The sequence below is a fragment of the Phoenix dactylifera genome, chromosome 11 (assembly GCF_009389715.1).
Source record: "Phoenix dactylifera cultivar Barhee BC4 chromosome 11, palm_55x_up_171113_PBpolish2nd_filt_p, whole genome shotgun sequence".
Lineage (NCBI taxonomy): Eukaryota > Viridiplantae > Streptophyta > Magnoliopsida > Arecales > Arecaceae > Phoenix > Phoenix dactylifera.
This window is the reverse complement of record NC_052402.1, coordinates 14,677,777-14,695,887: the sequence shown is the minus strand read 5'-3', so window position 1 is coordinate 14,695,887 and position 18,111 is coordinate 14,677,777. Positions and strand designations below refer to the sequence as shown.

At 36.4% G+C, this 18,111-nt stretch overlaps 1 protein-coding gene across 2 annotated transcripts; it reads right to left on the bottom strand.

The window, feature by feature from the left end:
- Positions 1-4,359: 4,359 nt before the first annotated feature.
- LOC103715170 (EEF1A lysine methyltransferase 2) lies at positions 4,360-16,714 on the bottom strand. Of its 2 annotated transcripts, none has more exons than XM_008802709.3 (7): positions 16,339-16,714; positions 11,532-11,660; positions 9,018-9,218; positions 7,797-7,893; positions 5,543-5,646; positions 5,035-5,086; positions 4,360-4,892 (listed from the first exon to the last, which is right to left on the bottom strand). In XM_008802709.3, exons 1-7 carry the CDS (start codon positions 16,554-16,556, stop codon positions 4,680-4,682), a joined length of 1,014 nt encoding a protein of 337 aa, XP_008800931.2. In that variant the 5' UTR covers positions 16,557-16,714; the 3' UTR covers positions 4,360-4,679. The 2 variants fall into 2 exon arrangements, with proteins under 2 accessions (XP_008800931.2, XP_008800933.2); XM_008802711.3 differs by having other exon boundaries at positions 9,018-9,215.
- Between the last annotated feature and the right edge of the window lie 1,397 nt (positions 16,715-18,111).

The following is an 18,111-nucleotide window of genomic DNA, read 5'->3' as shown; positions in this document are numbered from 1 at the left end:
CGGATTGCTTGCCGACCGGCATGGGGCCCCGAGGGGTAAATATCTTGGGGTGGCACCGGGAATAAATTCCGGACCGCAGAGATTTTTTTGTCGTTGGTTTGACTGCCACTTTACCAAATAGTACCTCTCCAATTGTTTTTTATCATCGCATCCTTCATGTACAATTAAATTTATACACTTTCATACTTCTCATTTTGCATAATTAACAGGTAGTGAAGGTATGAAAAATAAAATGGCTATTAAAAATCAAAAAGCCCAGAACTAAATTGCTGATCAATAGGTTTTAAAAAACTAACCAACCAATCAAGGGATTAGATTGAGGGCTTTCAGAGAGACATTTTTTAAGTTTTAGACATCCGGTCTGAAAGATTGGAAGAGTTTTGTTAAGCAAAGAAGGTTGTTCTTTAATAAATAAAATATTTGATTTTGTTTTCATGTTGATATTGTATTCCGTAACTTATCTTTTCTATATCCATATGCAATGGCAAAATTCATTAGTCTAGTGGCATGCTCCGTTTTGAGACTAAGATTCCATCATTGTATTTGTGTTTATCTACATAATAGATTGTCTTGATGCTTTCTTTTGAGGCATCTGACTTTAAATCTTTATGCTAAATTATCTTCAAGCAAAAATAATCTTGTAGAGGCAAACTTTTTATGTTGGTATTTTTGTATAAAACTATTTTTGTCTTGAAAGATCCTATGTGAGTTCTATAATATTGAAACTCTCTATTTGTGCTCTCTTCTTCAATTGTGTGAGGCTCTCTAAGTTTAGCGACACCATGCTTCTATTTCGACATGCTAGACTATGATAATAGTAGATGATATCGATAAATCATTTTACTTGAACAATTAAATGGCAGAGAGTTATTATGGTGGACAGAAATTGTATAGGAGTTCCTCCAGTTGACTGCCATATGACATCGAGGAGACATCCATTGGGGACTCATGCGAGGGAATACATTTTCTACATATTTAAAAATTATTTGCTAGATACATTGGACTACCAAAACGTAAAGACATTATTAATAAAAAAATAAAACTACTTATTATTAATAAAAATTAATAATATTTTGATATATCAATTAGGACTAATAATATTTTAATAAAATGGGACTGGAATGTGGTTGAAATTTGAAACCTTTCATGCAGGAAGAGAAGAACAAAGAGGAAAGAATTCATGGGAGAGGAAAACAAAGACGAAAGAAAAGAAATGAAGAACAGAAAGAAAAGAAATGAAGAACAGAAGAAGATGAAAAAAAAAGTACAGAAAGAAACGAATAAGAAAAATAAAAAAAGGAAGAAAAAAATCAAAAAAAAAAAAAGAAAGGAGGGATAAGGGGGGAAAAAAAGAAAGAGAAATAGAGGATGTCAACTAAGATACATGATCCAAACTACCATGTAAATAGGGCGGTGGAATATTTCATGGAGAAATTGGGACACTCCCATCCTACACTCCCACTCCCACTCTCACGGAATTTAAAATCTTGTTTTGGCCAATTAATCAAGCCCTTGATGGATGATATATATCCAACGGGGCTACACAGTGAAAGAACCTGCAAACAAGTAAACAATAATGTATTGCTGTAACTATTCCTAAACAGCGAGCAGTGTTGACCCCAATGTTCCCAGCACCACCTCCCATCAAAAAGCAACACACTCACTGCATTGTTCTGCAGAATGACATCTGGAGAGTATGAATCTAAGATATTTGAAGAAAATCAGCTGCGATGGCATCAGTGTCATGAGTTGGAAGATATTTGAATACTGGTCGAAAGTGGTTGTGGCTTCATACAAATGTCCAATATTTGCAGTGCTGCACCTGATCTAATCTGCATTGATCATATAATGGGAGAGTGTCCTCTGTGAGCATATCAAAAACCTCGCATTTGGCCCCAAGATATATGTTAAGGCAAGTCAAATGAGAATGAATATGCGCTGAAGTAGAGCATGGAGATATGAAGGTTATGGAACTATGACAAACATATCATACAAATGTTTTGTAAAAGAAAAATAGTTCAGCTGCTAGTGAGAAGGACACTCACAAGGTTCAGTATACAAGATTGAGATGCATGTCCTATGAGCTGCGGCGATCGGTCCAGCAGGCACAAATCCGGAGCCCGTTGTTAGCAACCAAATAGGCCACCCAATTAGCAGTCATTTCAATAAAATGCTTCAATGTAAAGATGAGCTGGTTGTAGGGGTTGAGGCAAAAATCTTACCTGGCCAAGAGGAGGGGCAGAGGATCAAAATATTGTGACGTTTCTTGTTCGTCCAAGGCACTACTGCTGGTGAAATTCTCTTCCTACCAAATTTGATCAGCTGGAAGCATGGAGATAAACATAATTAAGACTCAAAACTGGGCGATTGGGCTGCTGGAGGAGCTATAGGTGGCAAGGAGAGCGGATGGAGAAGAGGACTCGGGTTTGGTCTTGCCGGACCCGCACCCAACTCGTTTAAGTTGATGGGGGTATTAGGCCCCATGAAATCTGGATCAAGATACCGGCCCCCACTTCTCTTAATTAGGATTGGGTCTCTTGTGGCGACCCAACAATTGGTAGGCCCAGTAACCAACTTATGAGCCCAAAAACGAAGTGCATGGGCTGTAAGTCCTGGTTTGGAAATCGGATGGAAATTCCAGGATTTTTTTTGACCTTCAAAAAGTTAAATGCTTATTTCCGTTTGTATACGGTGTTCTTGTCTCCATTTAGTGATTACGTAGCACCATAATGCAATCGATAAAACTATGATTCCTCTTGATCAAAAAGATAATTATGCCGTTGCTCTATAATTACTTTTTACTAATGAGTGGATTCTATTTTTTGATAATTTTAAAATATAAGGTGGGAGTAAATGGCGGAGTTATTTACTTTTCAAAATTTTCAGAACCCCCAATCTCCGGCTATCCAGGCTTTGAAGGAATTGCTGGGGAAAAGTACCAATGCCCAAAGTTATACGACTTCCAGATGATTATCTGTTTATTGAACAAATAAATTTCGATGGTTCGGACAAACTGATTTAAAAATTAAAGGTGGCTGACCTGTCCAGCTAAGAACGTGACTGCATTGAGGGGAAGAATTTGAAAGCAGAAAAAACTGGTACACATGTAAAAGCTATTCATTTTTGCTTTATTTTTAAGAATAGGGTCTCACCTAATACGGCCAAGATTCTTCAACTTTTTTCTACCAGTGAACCTGGATAACAAGAGACATCTAAGACTCCCATCAGCTTCTGCAGTGACTTAGACGATCTTCGTCTCTCGGAAGTCTTCATCTTCCAATTTTCTCAAGGTTAATTTCGATGGAAATGTGTCTGACGGTGGACACGGTAGGATTCGTGATAAGAAATTTTGACTCTAGATTGGTGGCCGTAAGGGGCAAGCACATCTATGATGTCTTAGTTCATAAAGTGGAGCTGAGGGCATATGGAAGGATATCATTTATGCAAGGGGTATGTTAAGAGCTGACAGTATTCAACTTGAGAGGTACTCAGCGACGATGAGAGCAGAAAGCAAACATCCACTATTGCAAGACATCTGCAAGATGGTGATGAGTTATGCCACCTTCTAAGTCAACCATGTATATCGAAAGCTGAATACGACGACTAACTGGATCGCTTCGTATATGTTTCAGCATTCTTGTGATTATTTGCAGGATAGACTTAAAGGCTATCCTTTTTCCTTTCCGTATTATTGTATCCTCAGTTACACTCTAGAGTTGTATAAACTACCCGTATTACCAAAAAGAAAAAAAAGAAAAAACTGATACACATGTAAAAGTTATTCATTTCGCTTTATTTTTAAGAATAGGGTGAGAACCCTGCCGACGTTATTCATATGATTATATGCTTACTGGCGGGTGTTCGCATCGTTGGTAATTTACTCGGTATCACCGGGTACAGCTCCTCGTGATGACCAACTAAAACAAACCAGTGGCACCCTCTGTCGGATTAAAGCAATTACTTCAACCAGATCAGGCTGCATTTGATCAGAGAATACATATATCCAAATTAGCTAAAGTAAACTAGAGAGAGGGGATTAAATTATTTCACTTTTTCATTAAAATACATTATTTTAACATTAAGTAGAATAAATAAATTAGCAAAATAGCATACCAATATTTCTATAACACTCAATTCCACCCTTTCTGAAAATGTTTTAACCTGTGCTACAATGATCATGGACTGAAAAGAGGCTAAATAAGTTAAAAGGATTTGTATACCGCCTCACCAACTAAATGCAGCATAAAAATTTATGACGCAATTTTCGTATTGACATCTGGAACGATTTTGGCAGCGGTGTGAAGTTTACATGACAATAATGAGCTTGGATCCTCACCAACTGTACGTTGTCGCAGAACATGACATGAAAATTTTGATGCTTTGCTCATGAGCGAACCAAATGTAAATTTGAAAAAAAAAATCTTGTATACTACATAGGCAGTCAATGTCATCAATGCCTACTAAAAATCCAACTGAACAGTTCTGGACGAAGTATCAGTTCAGTGTTCCCATCACCAATCATCAACCCAAATTAAAACATGTTCACCTCTGCTGCTGTTGTTCAAACCAGAAGAGCAAGTAGCTCTAAGGACACCATTCCTAACTGGAAAAGTACTGGGTATTCCAAGTCAACAGCAGGCCCTGCTCCATGAATAACTGGAAGACTACATAAAAAGGATTTAATTTCGAAGAAATGCAACAGTGCACACACGCGACCCTTCCACCCCGCCAAACATAATGGTAGGATATGTGCGGACATGATCGAGGTATCGAAAGACAGCAGCCCCACTGCCTGCCTCTTGGTCCAGGTCCTCGGCAGTACGCCTTCTTTTGTTGAAGTTTTCCGCCTCTAGCAACAACTCATCTTTGGTGTTGTTACATGATGTGATCACCTGCGATATGTGCTCAAATGCATCAATAAAAAAGAGCACAAAATATAAGGAATATGATGGTCAAGGATGAACAGAAGGTATAAGGGTGACAGGAACAGATCATTCAGATCTCAAGAAACCATCCAGATAAAAGAGCACCGACCAATATCCCGCCAGGAGCTACCAAGTTTGATACTGACTCCCAATACATTATCCTGAAAAAAAACAATAATATAAAAATCATGTAATGAATACAAATAAAATTTTGCAGTACTCTATACCTGCATTAATTAAGAAGCATCAGATGATACTAATATCATATCCACCATATCTGATCATTTTTCTTTTATAATGAACACCAAGTCGCGCACCAAAAAACTTTCAGAAATGGTGGCAACATTAATCAAATTCTTGGGTAGATATACCTGATTCAAATCATTGCTCAACCCATAACAGCTAGCCAAGATATTGTTAATATATGTAGCCCTTTATCTGGTTATGCATCAGTTATGAGGAAGAAAATCATTTCACTTTTCTTTTTTCTCATTTTATAAGGTAAATTTAATGCATCCAAAACTTGTGGAACATTTTGATGGAATCAGGAAATTGAAACATACAAACCAAGATCCAGTAACGAAGTACCTAAATTTAACTTTTTTAAGTAATATTACCTTTTGACAGGGCCATCTGGATGTAACCCAATGGCATCTAATGTGCCTTTGTCCATCACAACATGAAATTTTCTGTCCAATTTTGTCTCCAGAACATCATCAACCTACAACAAATGTGTCAGATTAAGATCCAAGAACCAAAACATGCAAATATACATAAATATGAAACCTTCATAGCCAATAGTGATACATGATAAATTTATAAGTGCAAGAACATTTCAAGAGCACAATTGATAAGCAGAGCCAATTCTCAGCCATAATTTTGCCATACATTAAAATAAGATACTAGACCTCTATTTTATCAAGATCTCAAATGATGAAATTTATCCAAACTAACTAACTATAGCAAGATCATACAAAGCAACAGTGCAGTTATGTGCATTGCAAGCAATCTCGAAAAAAAATTGAAGATAAGGTGTCCTAAAATAAAAAAATCTTTGCCATTTTGCCCAAATTAATGATTAAATTGCACTTGACTATAATTAGCTGGGCCTGACTGAGATTAAATGCATTTGGTGCTTTAACTTCAGCATAAAATATTTATACAATAAAAAAAAGAAGTTGCACACAAACAGAAAATGTTCCTCTCTAATGCTACAAATTCACTCTTTTTTAATGCTACAGTGAATTAATATTTCCTAGAAATGCCAATCAGAATCAAATCCAAGGCATGTCTTACTTCAAGTTTGACTTCAAGCTTTTCAATCATGGTCTAGACTAATTTAAGATTCATGAGTTTAGTTGGCAAAGACAATAATATCATGCAAAAACTTCACTATAACTTTTCTAGCGATACCCAAAAATTCTAGTCTTTCACATATCAATTTTCATCAGCCAGAATTAGATGATTCAAGTAGCATTGAGCTGTCGTGTATCTGACATAGCACCCAGCCTGGGTTTGCTGCCTTGGTGCAGGTTGCTTAGCTTCTCTATGGACCACATAATGCACATCTGAAATCATTCTACATAACTAGGAAAAGTATAATGTCAGTAAATTCTGGTAGCAAGCAATTTAGTCCACACTCAAGGTAGAAAGCGAATGCTTTCGTCAGCAACTAGGTATATGATTTCATCATTCATGCTTAACGATCTTCATGGCCTCTGAAGTTTATCGCCCATGGAAGTTTGCATACAACTCATTTCATTAGCCAAAGGCAAAGTTGAGGGCAAATTTATCAACAATACCTGAACACAAAAATTTGGGTGGGTGCATTATGGATCAAGATATGATTTATCAAAGTCTGAGAGTGTTTTAGAAGTTGCTTTCAACCAAACATCACCTCTTCAACATGATGCCAAATGCCTAGCAATGGCAACTTTCAGAAAGAAAGGAGCCTTCCACGAAGCCTTGGAGGCTATCGATTGGTACAGAGACATACTACCTAATAGGTTAAACAGTTTAAGCTCATATAACAAGGAATCACCCTCTACAGTTTCACCAAATTTGGAAAGTGCCAAGATGAAGAAGGAAAATAGCAAGTTTGATAAGTGATAAGAGAATATATTCATCTCTGAGGCATAAAACTAGCAGGTATGACCATGCAAAAGTTTCATTTTTGTTTTCAGAGCTAGCTCATTTTTAAAAAAATCATCAACAAAACAAGTAGATGTAAAGCCTGCAGTTATGCCACACAACATCACAAACATAATTCACCCAAAGATCAATAAAACAGATATGGAGCTGTCAGAAGACATGGCTAAATACAACAATGTCATCTATATATGATAAAATTACATATTGTTATTTATACATAAGACCTATGATGGGACTTCAGATAGATTCAAAGCTTATAAAACAAAAATAGAAAATCAGTCACATAGAAATAAAAAACAATATTAACTTAAAAATGCTAGATATCTGCAATAAGAATGAAATAACAGAACCGGACCTCAGTGCAACCTTTTGATGTCAAAGCAGAACAGCAACAAGGCAAGACATGAACAAGAACGTGTTTAAGAAATAATAGAAATTATTCAACTGTCCAAGGAAAATGATAAAATTATCAACTGATATTGCAAATATATTTATTGTAAGGGTATCCACCTAAAATTATCAACAGCTCTTAAAAAGGCATATATTCTAGGTCAATATATATGTGTGTACCTATATATGTATGTCTATGTGTAGGGATGTATCTATCCATGTATGTATGTTTATTATGGATGTATGAGTGCAATATTGGATTGATTGATGATGGCCAGAAATGAGAACAATAGTCCAGCAGCATTGCCACAAATTGAGACTATGACATACCAAGAAGTTTATTTGGGGAAATCCATCACGAATAGCAAGGTTTCGTGCAAGGCTGATTGCTCCTTCACTGTAATCAGTTCCCATCAAATCGGAAAACCTGAAAAAAAATCAGTTAAATATTAGTTTCTTGCATATTGCACACATTCAGAGAGAAGAGTGTGGAATGACCCAAATCGACTGTTACTTAAAGATTCAATCCTTCAATTGGTCCCTATAAACATGTTCATTGGCATAAACTTTTCAATCCTACATAACATGGCAGTATATGCTGTCTAATACTGTATTGTTGAAACAGCTATATGATGGTTCCTGTCATGAAGGCAACGCAAAATATTGATAATTATAATATCCTGTTAGATTTCTTCCATGGAGTGATTCAACAGGAAAAATATCGGAAAATATGTCGGTTGCCGATGCCAACAAAAAAGTCTATGTTCCGGTACTACATCCACCATCCAATCACCAATCCAAAATTATAATATCTTTCTTATCCATTGTCTTGTAACATGGGCATGTTTTAGATTGGGGGATTCAGATCGCATTTATGTAAAATACTGACAAAGTTGATAGAAGATGCTTCAAGCATAAAAAGAGAGCTTAATGTGACTAACTCCACTGCAGGCACTGACTCAGTCTCGACAATTTATATGGTCTGAACTGCATCTAATTCTTTTCCCATTTTTTAAGGTCCTTATGAAGGTTTTCTCTAAAGAATTTAGTTGGTTACTTCAGCTTTTGCTGGTATAAATGATGCATAAATTTATAGGCCTAATTGTCTGCAATGCACAGTGTATCTTGTGAAATTGCTGCAAATTGTCATAATAAATGATCTGATCTGTCTTTGAATATAAAGAATTTAATGAACAAAGCAGCAAAGCTGAATATGAACCAAAGCAAGAAATGCATAAGTATTGCAAAATTTGGCGAGAACACAAAAGCATTACATTTTACATAACCCCATATCTTTCTCTTAGAATGCACTCTAAGTATTATGTAGCTATCATGCACCCGCTTCAACAACTTCCGGGAAAGTGCAAGAAACCAAACTAGATGCTTTCTTATGTAGTATCATCCAACACGACATCCCATAAAACCAAATAGGAACCAAATGGAAGTACATGGCAGACATATTCTTACATTCCATACAAAAAAAACATACTAGAAAAATCTGTGCAAAATAGAAGCATCAAATAGTATGAAGCAAATATTCAGTAAGAATACCCTTGTTTTGCAAGCTTTTGCAGAAGCAGACCATTTCCAGTTCCAAGGTCAAGCACACTACAGCTGGACAAGTCCTTGAAGGCTTTGCTAGATTCAGATTTAAAATTGCTGTCATCAGCTACATTCCGACCCTGGGACATGTTCTCACACAAGTTTTTAGTCCAAGTTGCAACAGTATCCATGACTTCAACACCAAACCTGCTGGCAGAAAAGCCAATTGGAGTCAAATCCTCAATACATATATGGAGACAGGACAAGTGAGATGAACAACGATTCCATGTACAGCATTTGTGGTTTTGAACTCAAAAATGTTACAAGCACAAAGTAGATGACCCACCTATATTGAGAATCCAGAGAATCTAGAATTACAATACCTAAAACCCAAATATAATATGTTTTAGAGGCCTCCAACTATATAAATCATGTGTTCAAATATAAAAACAGGCTTGGTTTCATTTGTGGTCTGGGAGTATTCTTTATCTTGTTGGAGGGTGGCTGTCTATGCTCATAGGAAACCTATAGTTTGCAATATTACGTTCTGTCCTCAATTAAATTTGTCACTGTTTATTTGATTTGTCACAGACCAATCTTCCACAAATCAAACCACAAAATATGGGAGAATAAAAAGTCTACCACATTGAAGTACACCGTGGCATATTTTAATTTAGAGAGAGCACATTAAATATTAGGAGAAAGTGAACTCTGAAACCATAGATTAATTTTAGGAGAAAAAAAAACTTTGTACGACAAATTTTAGGAGAAAGTGAAATCTGAAAGCATAGATTAATTGACCGAATTGGGCAAATGATTTTGCCAATGTTATGGCTTTGATTGGCTTAAACTACTCTGGTGAAAGCTTACGTGAATTTTCCTCACATAAGTCACTTGTACAATCATAAACAAATAGATTCTTAAAGGGATTGATACAGAAACCCTCGGGCTGATTAAAATGGAGATAGTCAATACAGTTAAAAGATATTCACATGATTGCATGTGAAAGGTATTTACCTGAGCGCATGTTCATCATGAAGCTCTGTATAAACAACATATAGTGCAGCTACATATTCTTTAATATTTAAAGTTGAGTCAATATAGATCCAGCATGATCTCTTTTGTAAATTTGTAAATTTTCTGATCAATATATAGTATACCATAATAAATTCATAGGCGATCCAAGAAATCTTGCATCCAACCTCTCCAATCTCTCAAAAATATGGAAATCTAAAAAAAAATGGTCATCCACAATATGAAAGGCAGGATTAATATAAATCATCAATAACTTGCACTGCAAAATATTAAAGCAAAAAAGCACAGCAGAATCACTAGTACCAAGTAGAATCGGAATTAAACATGCAGCTGAAGCAAGCAGCACTAGCCTAACTGAAAATTAAATGCTTGCAGTGAAATACCAGACATAAGTCTGGTACTAGACATATCTATTTAACTGTCTTGTATACTACAAATATATAGGGAACTCCTGAATGGCTCCCTCATTCTCTTTCTCCAAGGGAGTCATGCCCCACCTTTTTTTTTCCTTCGATAACTACAACCAGCTTTCTTTTTATCCTATGTGCTCCTACAGCCTCTTGATGAATTAAAGATGGAAAATAGAACAGAGAAGCATTAATTTCCATCCCTGCTAACTGGTTGATGGATCACAGCCTACTGCCTTTGCTCCCAAATCACGTGACGGAGTCACAACCAACCCATCAAACACACCAATCTTTTAAAACAGAGATGCTTGATAGGAAAGCAACCATCCATCAAATAATATATCCTTTTAGTTCAATCACATGCAATGCATACAATAAAAATAAGTGTCCACAGACACAGTCCTCTCATACAACCACCATCATCAAATATACCTTAGAATACAATGCTTATATCTGCCCAAACGCAATATTCCCCATGGCAATCATTGTCTTTGAGAACAACATCATCTGTTTTTTTATGCATTGCTTGTTCCATATAGCCCAAACAGTTAAGGTTAAAGCACATATACACCCAATATTAGCATTGTTTGCAAAGGTGATTCCTATTTGTTAGATTCTAGTCCGCAGCACCACAACAGATAACTTACATAAACATGAAGAAACAAATATTGCTAGGCAGAAGATATCAGAATTCAAAGTTTCAAACAGATATACAACTCATTGTATGTTAAATATGTTTTGCACAGAGAAGGCAGGGGATGAATTATTTTACAAATAACCATCGATGAAGCTAATATATAGTTTAGCTTCTTAATAGCAATTCTCTCCCTCATAGAAACAAGTGAATCAATCATCTGTACAGGAAAAGTAAACTAGAAGGAGCAAAAAAATAGCAAAACAAAACCTCACATATGTTGCCAGTGAGACATAATAATCCAAATAAACTAAAAAGAACAAACAATAAGAGCCAGATAAATTAAGATGATTATTTTACAGAACAGCCTGAAACTAAAGATTGCAAGGTTAATTGTTTGAAACAATGAAGTTGCCACTTAAGTCAGCATTTTAGAGTACTACTAACCAAATTTCACCACCATGGCCATGTTCACGAAAATTCGCAAGATCCTCCGCATAAGAAGCATCCCAGTAGCTCTGAAAGCCCAACATTGACGTTTCAACCTCACTGGCATCTGGCTCATCCTTATCTGAACTGTTTTGAAAAAAAAAAAAAAAAAGTAACTTCAAACCAACTACTGCGAAAGCTAGCAATAGCATACCAGAATGGTCAATACAAACAAAGGACTGGTACTTTACAAGAATAACTAAGAACTCATCATGAGCATCATTCTTTTCTTTGTCAATATATTGATCAATATAATTTCAAGTAGTGTTGCAACTCCAGATGGAATGCCAAAGCAAAAGTTTGCCAGATCTTAAAAATTAGGAATAAAAACAACAGTCTAACAAACACTTCAAATTTTAAATCTTTGCAATGAGAGAGAAAAAGCACAGTCTTTCTTTACAAAATGATGTCTCTAAAGAACAATACCATAACAACAAAGTAAGAAATGTCAATAAAGAGGTTCATGCTCCAGCAGAACTGCTTTAATTCAAGGACAGACAAGACATAAATATGGCACATTTTCTCCTCAGGAGTTTATGACCCTCCTCAACACAAGTACAGCTCTGGCATGTAAAATCTAGGGTCTTACAGAGTCCTCTATCCTTGCTAAACAAGAAGACAAGATGAAGACTACAAACAACATTCAGTATAAACATGCAAACACGCACACACACATAATCATGCAGACAAACACGCAACACACACACACACATATACACACACACACGTGTGAGTGTGTGAGCGTGTGTTCCCAAGGAAGCTGAATACTAGAAGAGAGTGTGATACTCAATACACAAATTGTATCACTATCTTTCAAATGAATAAAGATTTAATAGTCTAAATTCCTTAAGATGCAGGACTAAGGGCATCTAAGTGCAGGATTATTGTACAAAGAGGGTCAAATTTCTGAACTGAACAGTTTGCATCTTAAAATTCATGCTCAAGCGGAAGAGCAAGAATTTTGGTCAATGTCTTCTTATATAAGTAAAATGAGGATCAGATTGAACTAGCATAAAGAAACTTCCAAGTGCTTTTTTGAGCTAAAAGGGGGATACTTTAGCTCAAAGTATATGTTATAGAAACATTTTTGCATTACAACAGATGATTTCAGCTGGGTGCAGAGTATTTTAGTGACACTAATTTTAGCAAAATGACTTATTTATTAGAATCATTTAGCTCTATATGAGTTCTAATGCTATTAGGCACTTTAGTCGTTTATATTGTTTCTTATGTTTTGTGAAAGATTTAGATTGTTTTCAGATTAAGTTTGCATGTTTAAAGAAAAGCATGATCATGCATCAAAATGGGGTGTAACTGATAACAGAATATAAGTTTCTCCTGATGGGAAAGACCCACAAGTGTCCACGTAGCAATATCTCGATGGTGGACTCCTCCATTAAGACCTCAGCCAAGGAAAGGAGATGATAATCAAGCGACCATTATCAATCAAGAGGAAAGAGAACTAAGTTTAGTGTCCATTGTGATTCTGACCTTCACTGGGGTACATGAATGGCAAAACATAATAAATCACAAACCTTCATAACTATTGAGTGCCTTCAATGTACAAACATGTGAATAGCATGATGTCCATGATATGTACTTTGTCCATTCATAGACAACATTAGTATCTACAATTAAAATATCGAGCACTCACACTGCAGCACTACGGAAACAATGTTAGCTCAGTGTGACTTTATGCAATATATATACTTGAACTGGGCATAAATATTCGGTCCAATACATATCCTCCTCAAGTTTATGATACCAATTTAAGATTAGACTAATTGACCTTTGATTGAAATTTTAACAGAGTTACCAAAAAAAGAGCAAGTTCACATTCAATTATCCAGCCACAAGATTAAGACCCAGTGCCATAACAGTCATCGCATGAACTCACAGATCAGTTTGGTTAGATTGTGAGCAGCTTTCAACTATCCGATCATTGGCAGCTGCTAGAGAGTTGTTGGACTCAGTAAATCCTTGTGATACTTAATCCAATTGCGATTTGCATATGGTCTTTTCACAGTGGTTCTTCCTCTGCCCACCAACCTCTAACCAACATCTGCAAATATCATGCAAACGATCTCCCTCTACAAGTAGTAGTCCTCAAATTTTTCAGTGGTTTATTTGATAGCAATAACAAGATATCAAACTGTCTTCCCCATATAAAACCTGATCCTGATTTTTCTTTCCCTCTGATCCATATAATTGTTCTTTTATATGTACTCATTTGGCAAGACATACTAAATCCTTGTTCTCCCTCTATTGATAAATTTTACTTCATTTTCCCATTTTCCCCACCTTGCAACCCCCCCCCCCCCCAACCCTTCCCTTTGTTTGAAACCAGCACAAGCCATGTAAACCACTAATTTGAGCTCTACAAACACCGAGTAAAACATAATCCACCTACCCAACCAACTATCCATCATTTTTTGTTGAATTGGGCATTTTATGTTGAAATTGTTTGATTTATTCATCATTTTTGGTGTTTCACATCCACTTGGTCTGCACTACCATCCTAGGTCATGGATTGCACTTCAAATGTTCCACTACTAGCACATGCTGAGTCAGCTTGCCCGCTTTCCATCCTTTTTTCACTGAAAATTGGGAAGTTTCTGCTACTTCAACGATATATGTGCTACATGACATTGTCCTTTCGGAGTTTCAGTAGCTCAAAGTGGCCCTTATGGGTATTTGCAGAACCTGTTTTTTCGCAGCTCTTTTGCTCCTCTTTGAATAGGCTTATCAATTCAAGTAGCTCAAAGTGGCCCTTATGGGTATTCGCAGAACCTGTTTTTTCGCAGTTCTTTTGCTCCTCTTTGAATAGGCTTATCAATTCATCTAGGATTGCAACAGATTTATTTTTCCAGGGTGGGAGGTAGGAGGATGGGATTGCCATCCTTCTACTAGGTTCAGGACCTCCTTTTCAAGGATGTAGAACCCTGTTGTACATTTTAAATCCAAGCTTAAGTGTGGTATAGAATCATAGAGACCCTTATCATAGAGTATCTCATATTGTTCATCATGATTACATTTGACATTAATGGTGTCATCACCTTTTCATGGCTAATATAGTTTAACTCTCACCGGGATGACAAGTTGAATAGTTAACTAATTTCAACAATCACATTTCTTTTATGGGAGACCAAAAGTATGATGCATGATCCCTCATACAGTGAGTGGAAATTGTGGGAGCAGCATCGCCAAAGAACTATTGGGAAGCATCCAGATTCTAAAGATTTCAAGGCATTATCTGTGATTGTAGTATCTTCTAGAATGGGGGTTATAAATTCTATGTTTTACCACTGTGCAATTACTTGATCACTTGGATACCTAGGCTCATAGCACCAACTTTGATTCGATCGGGGAGAAGAAAGATTTCCTTCAACCCACCCAACTCGAATTCCTCAAAAAAAAAAAAAAAAAGATTGCGGAATTTTAATCTTTTTTCATAAAATAAACATCTCTAGTAGAAAAAAGCTAAAAATCTCGAAGAGGTAGATCTCGACTTCTACGTCAACTCTGCCTTCTGTCGCTCCGTCTAATTTTTTATCAGATAGAAAGCTACGCCCGCTCAAAGCCTCATTCGAAAAGAAAACTTTCGGTTTGACCAGCCCATTTCGAGCCCTAAACGCTCGATTCAACCTTCTAGAAGGTTGGCCCAAAGTTGCAAATCTCGAAAAGATACCCAATTTCAAAAAAAAAAAAAAAAAAGAGATCATCTCAATCGGACATCGTATGACCAAATTATGGCCTTCGAAAGTTTGGTTGCGACTCGGCTTCCCGATGTGGCTGATTTTGCTCTTGAACCCCGTCCAGCTCCGCTCGTAGTGGTCAACATGGTCCACATCGAGTCTAAAGATCCTCCTAGATCAGGACTCCCCCTGTTTAGGGTGTTTAGCTCTTGCTAAATCAGTATTGGAGGTGAAAAAATGCTTGTTTCCCCATCTCGCGATTGAACTCTGTCCAGCCCCGCTCGTTGTGGTCTACATCAAGTCTAAGGATCCTCCTGAATCAAACTTCCAGGTCATTTTAGGAAATACTACAAAGAATGTGGTATTTAAAGGTTCCCCCAAATAGTTATCATTTCTGTTGACCCGAGATATGCCCATGCTGTGGTGCAAAGCACACATATCAGAAAATCAAGGAGCAAACACAGCCTTGTTCACCATCTCTAGTTTCTTCCCAGTGCCAAAATCTTTTCTTGCCCAAAAAATTCTTTCATAGAGATTTCTGACTACTTCTACTGCTTTCATACGCAGTTTCATAAGCCTACCTGTGTTAAGGGAACAATCAAGTTCCTCAACAAAAATCCATACAAAAGATCTCGATCATGATTCATGATCTTAACAAAAAGCCAGATCAGTTGATAGCTGTCACTCTCTTCGCGAGGTAAAAGTTTCCCCAAATTTTAACAATCCTAAAGCCACATAACATAGACATAGGTTTAAGTCCCATAAGCAAATGTTCAAGGTTTTTGCTGAACTTAACTTTACCAGAACCGCTGCCATGAACTGTTTCCGCAATGCTCTGGATGCAAGTAACAAGCATAACCATACACTCAGACCAACCGCTAGAAATATAAAATCTGAAGGTAATCGACTATCTTATTGATGCAATCAAAGTAATTTGAAGTGTTTCAGCATCCCAAAGACTCATCAGCATAAACTCTAAAGCAACAAATCAAGAAATCCAAAAGAAAAAGGACACCCGGAAACCCCCAAATTCCAAGAACTGGAAAGAGAGAAGAGGAAAAAGGAGAGACCTGTAATCGGAGGCTGCGGCCGCGAAGTTGCCGCCAGCGAGGACCTCGGCGGCCTCGACGTGGCGCTGTTCGTCATCCAGCGTGCTCCCGTACTCGCTCTTTATGGACCAGGAGTCCGCGGCCACGGACCGGTCGTCGTCTGAGATCAGGTCGGCGGTGGTCGGTGGACGGGGTGGGAGCAGCTCGGAGTCCTCCGGCGGCCACCGAATTCCGGCCATGGGGATCCTTATCTCTGCCTCTCGCCGGAAAACAGGGATGTCGGAGGGGAAGCCCGAAAAACCCTAGGAGGGCGAGAGAGGACTGGAGATGTAAACGGGGCAAGAAGACGAGGACAGACGTCAAGAAAGAAGTATACGCTTGGATTCAGCCGGATTCATATCGTATATCTCGGACCGTCTTTTAAAAGCCAAACGTTGTAGCGGTTTCTGTGCGTTATGTTACACCATCGGCGGCTGTTTGGTATCGGATGAACATCTCAAGAGAATAATATGAATAAAAATATTAGATTACCGTATTTGGTTGCACTACCATAATTTTATATAGCAGTAATAAATCATCTCCATCTTTGCCCATCTTTAAGGTCGAGAATCCAAGAACACCCGAGGATAAAAATTTTGCGCTAAAAATTGAGAACAAAAATACCTCTTAATCTCACACAAAAAAAAATTTCAATATATTATTAATATTATATATATAATATTTATAAAATATTATATTATAATATATATTATTAATTATATTATTGTTATATTATTATTTAATGATAATTTTAAATTATAGTAAAAATATTATTGTACTTTGTATTTATATAATGAAAGTATTTAATATCTTATTTCTATTTGTCTTATTTTTTAATCAAAATAATTATTAGTTTTAAAAAATATATTATAAGTATAAATATAAATATTAATTCTATAATAATAATTAATATACTTATAGGATTAATAATTTATAGAACTAATATGTATATTTTTATAGAATATATTAATATTTTATTATAATATATTTTATATGATTAATAAATATATTTTATGAAATATATTAGGGATAATTTTGGTATTATATAGTAAGTAATTTTGGATTCTCATTGAATACTAAATAGGTTAATCAGATATACTTGAGAATTTTTAATTAGTGGAACATAGCATAACAAACACGGTGATCTTAAATTATCGGGGATCAGATTATCTCAGGATAAGAATCGTCAGTGATATAAAATCATCTCGGTGATCCCATTTTGGTCACCAAATGCTACCTTAGAGTCTAATCTCATCTAATTTAATTTACGGTATATCTACACCGATCTAATTTAATCGAATCCAATTTACTACATTATGCAACCCAAACTCATAGATAAGAGTGTCTGTGAAGCTTTCATTTCTGCATCTTATGGCCATGTAATGCTTAATGCACTCTTTTTCCAGCATCTTCGACGAGCCCTGGTTCTCGGGGATAAATTTCTTATTATTTTACAAGATTTGTTTGTACCTCTTCATTTGGGCCTTCGGTTCAATCAAAATAGATCGGCCTACATTTGCTTGTATAAAAATAGATCGGCCCAAAGTTGTATAACTTTTATCTTAATTTAAATATCCTTAATATAATAATAGTATTTTATTTTTATTTAAATTTTCTTTCGATGTTTCATTCTGCTCAATTTGCATGCTCTGATATCTTTGCAACACCGAGCCTCTCACCATCTCATCATCCAAACCAAGCCGTGTGAAGTTTCCACTCATGGCTCATCCATTACTGAATGTTGAAAAATTTCAA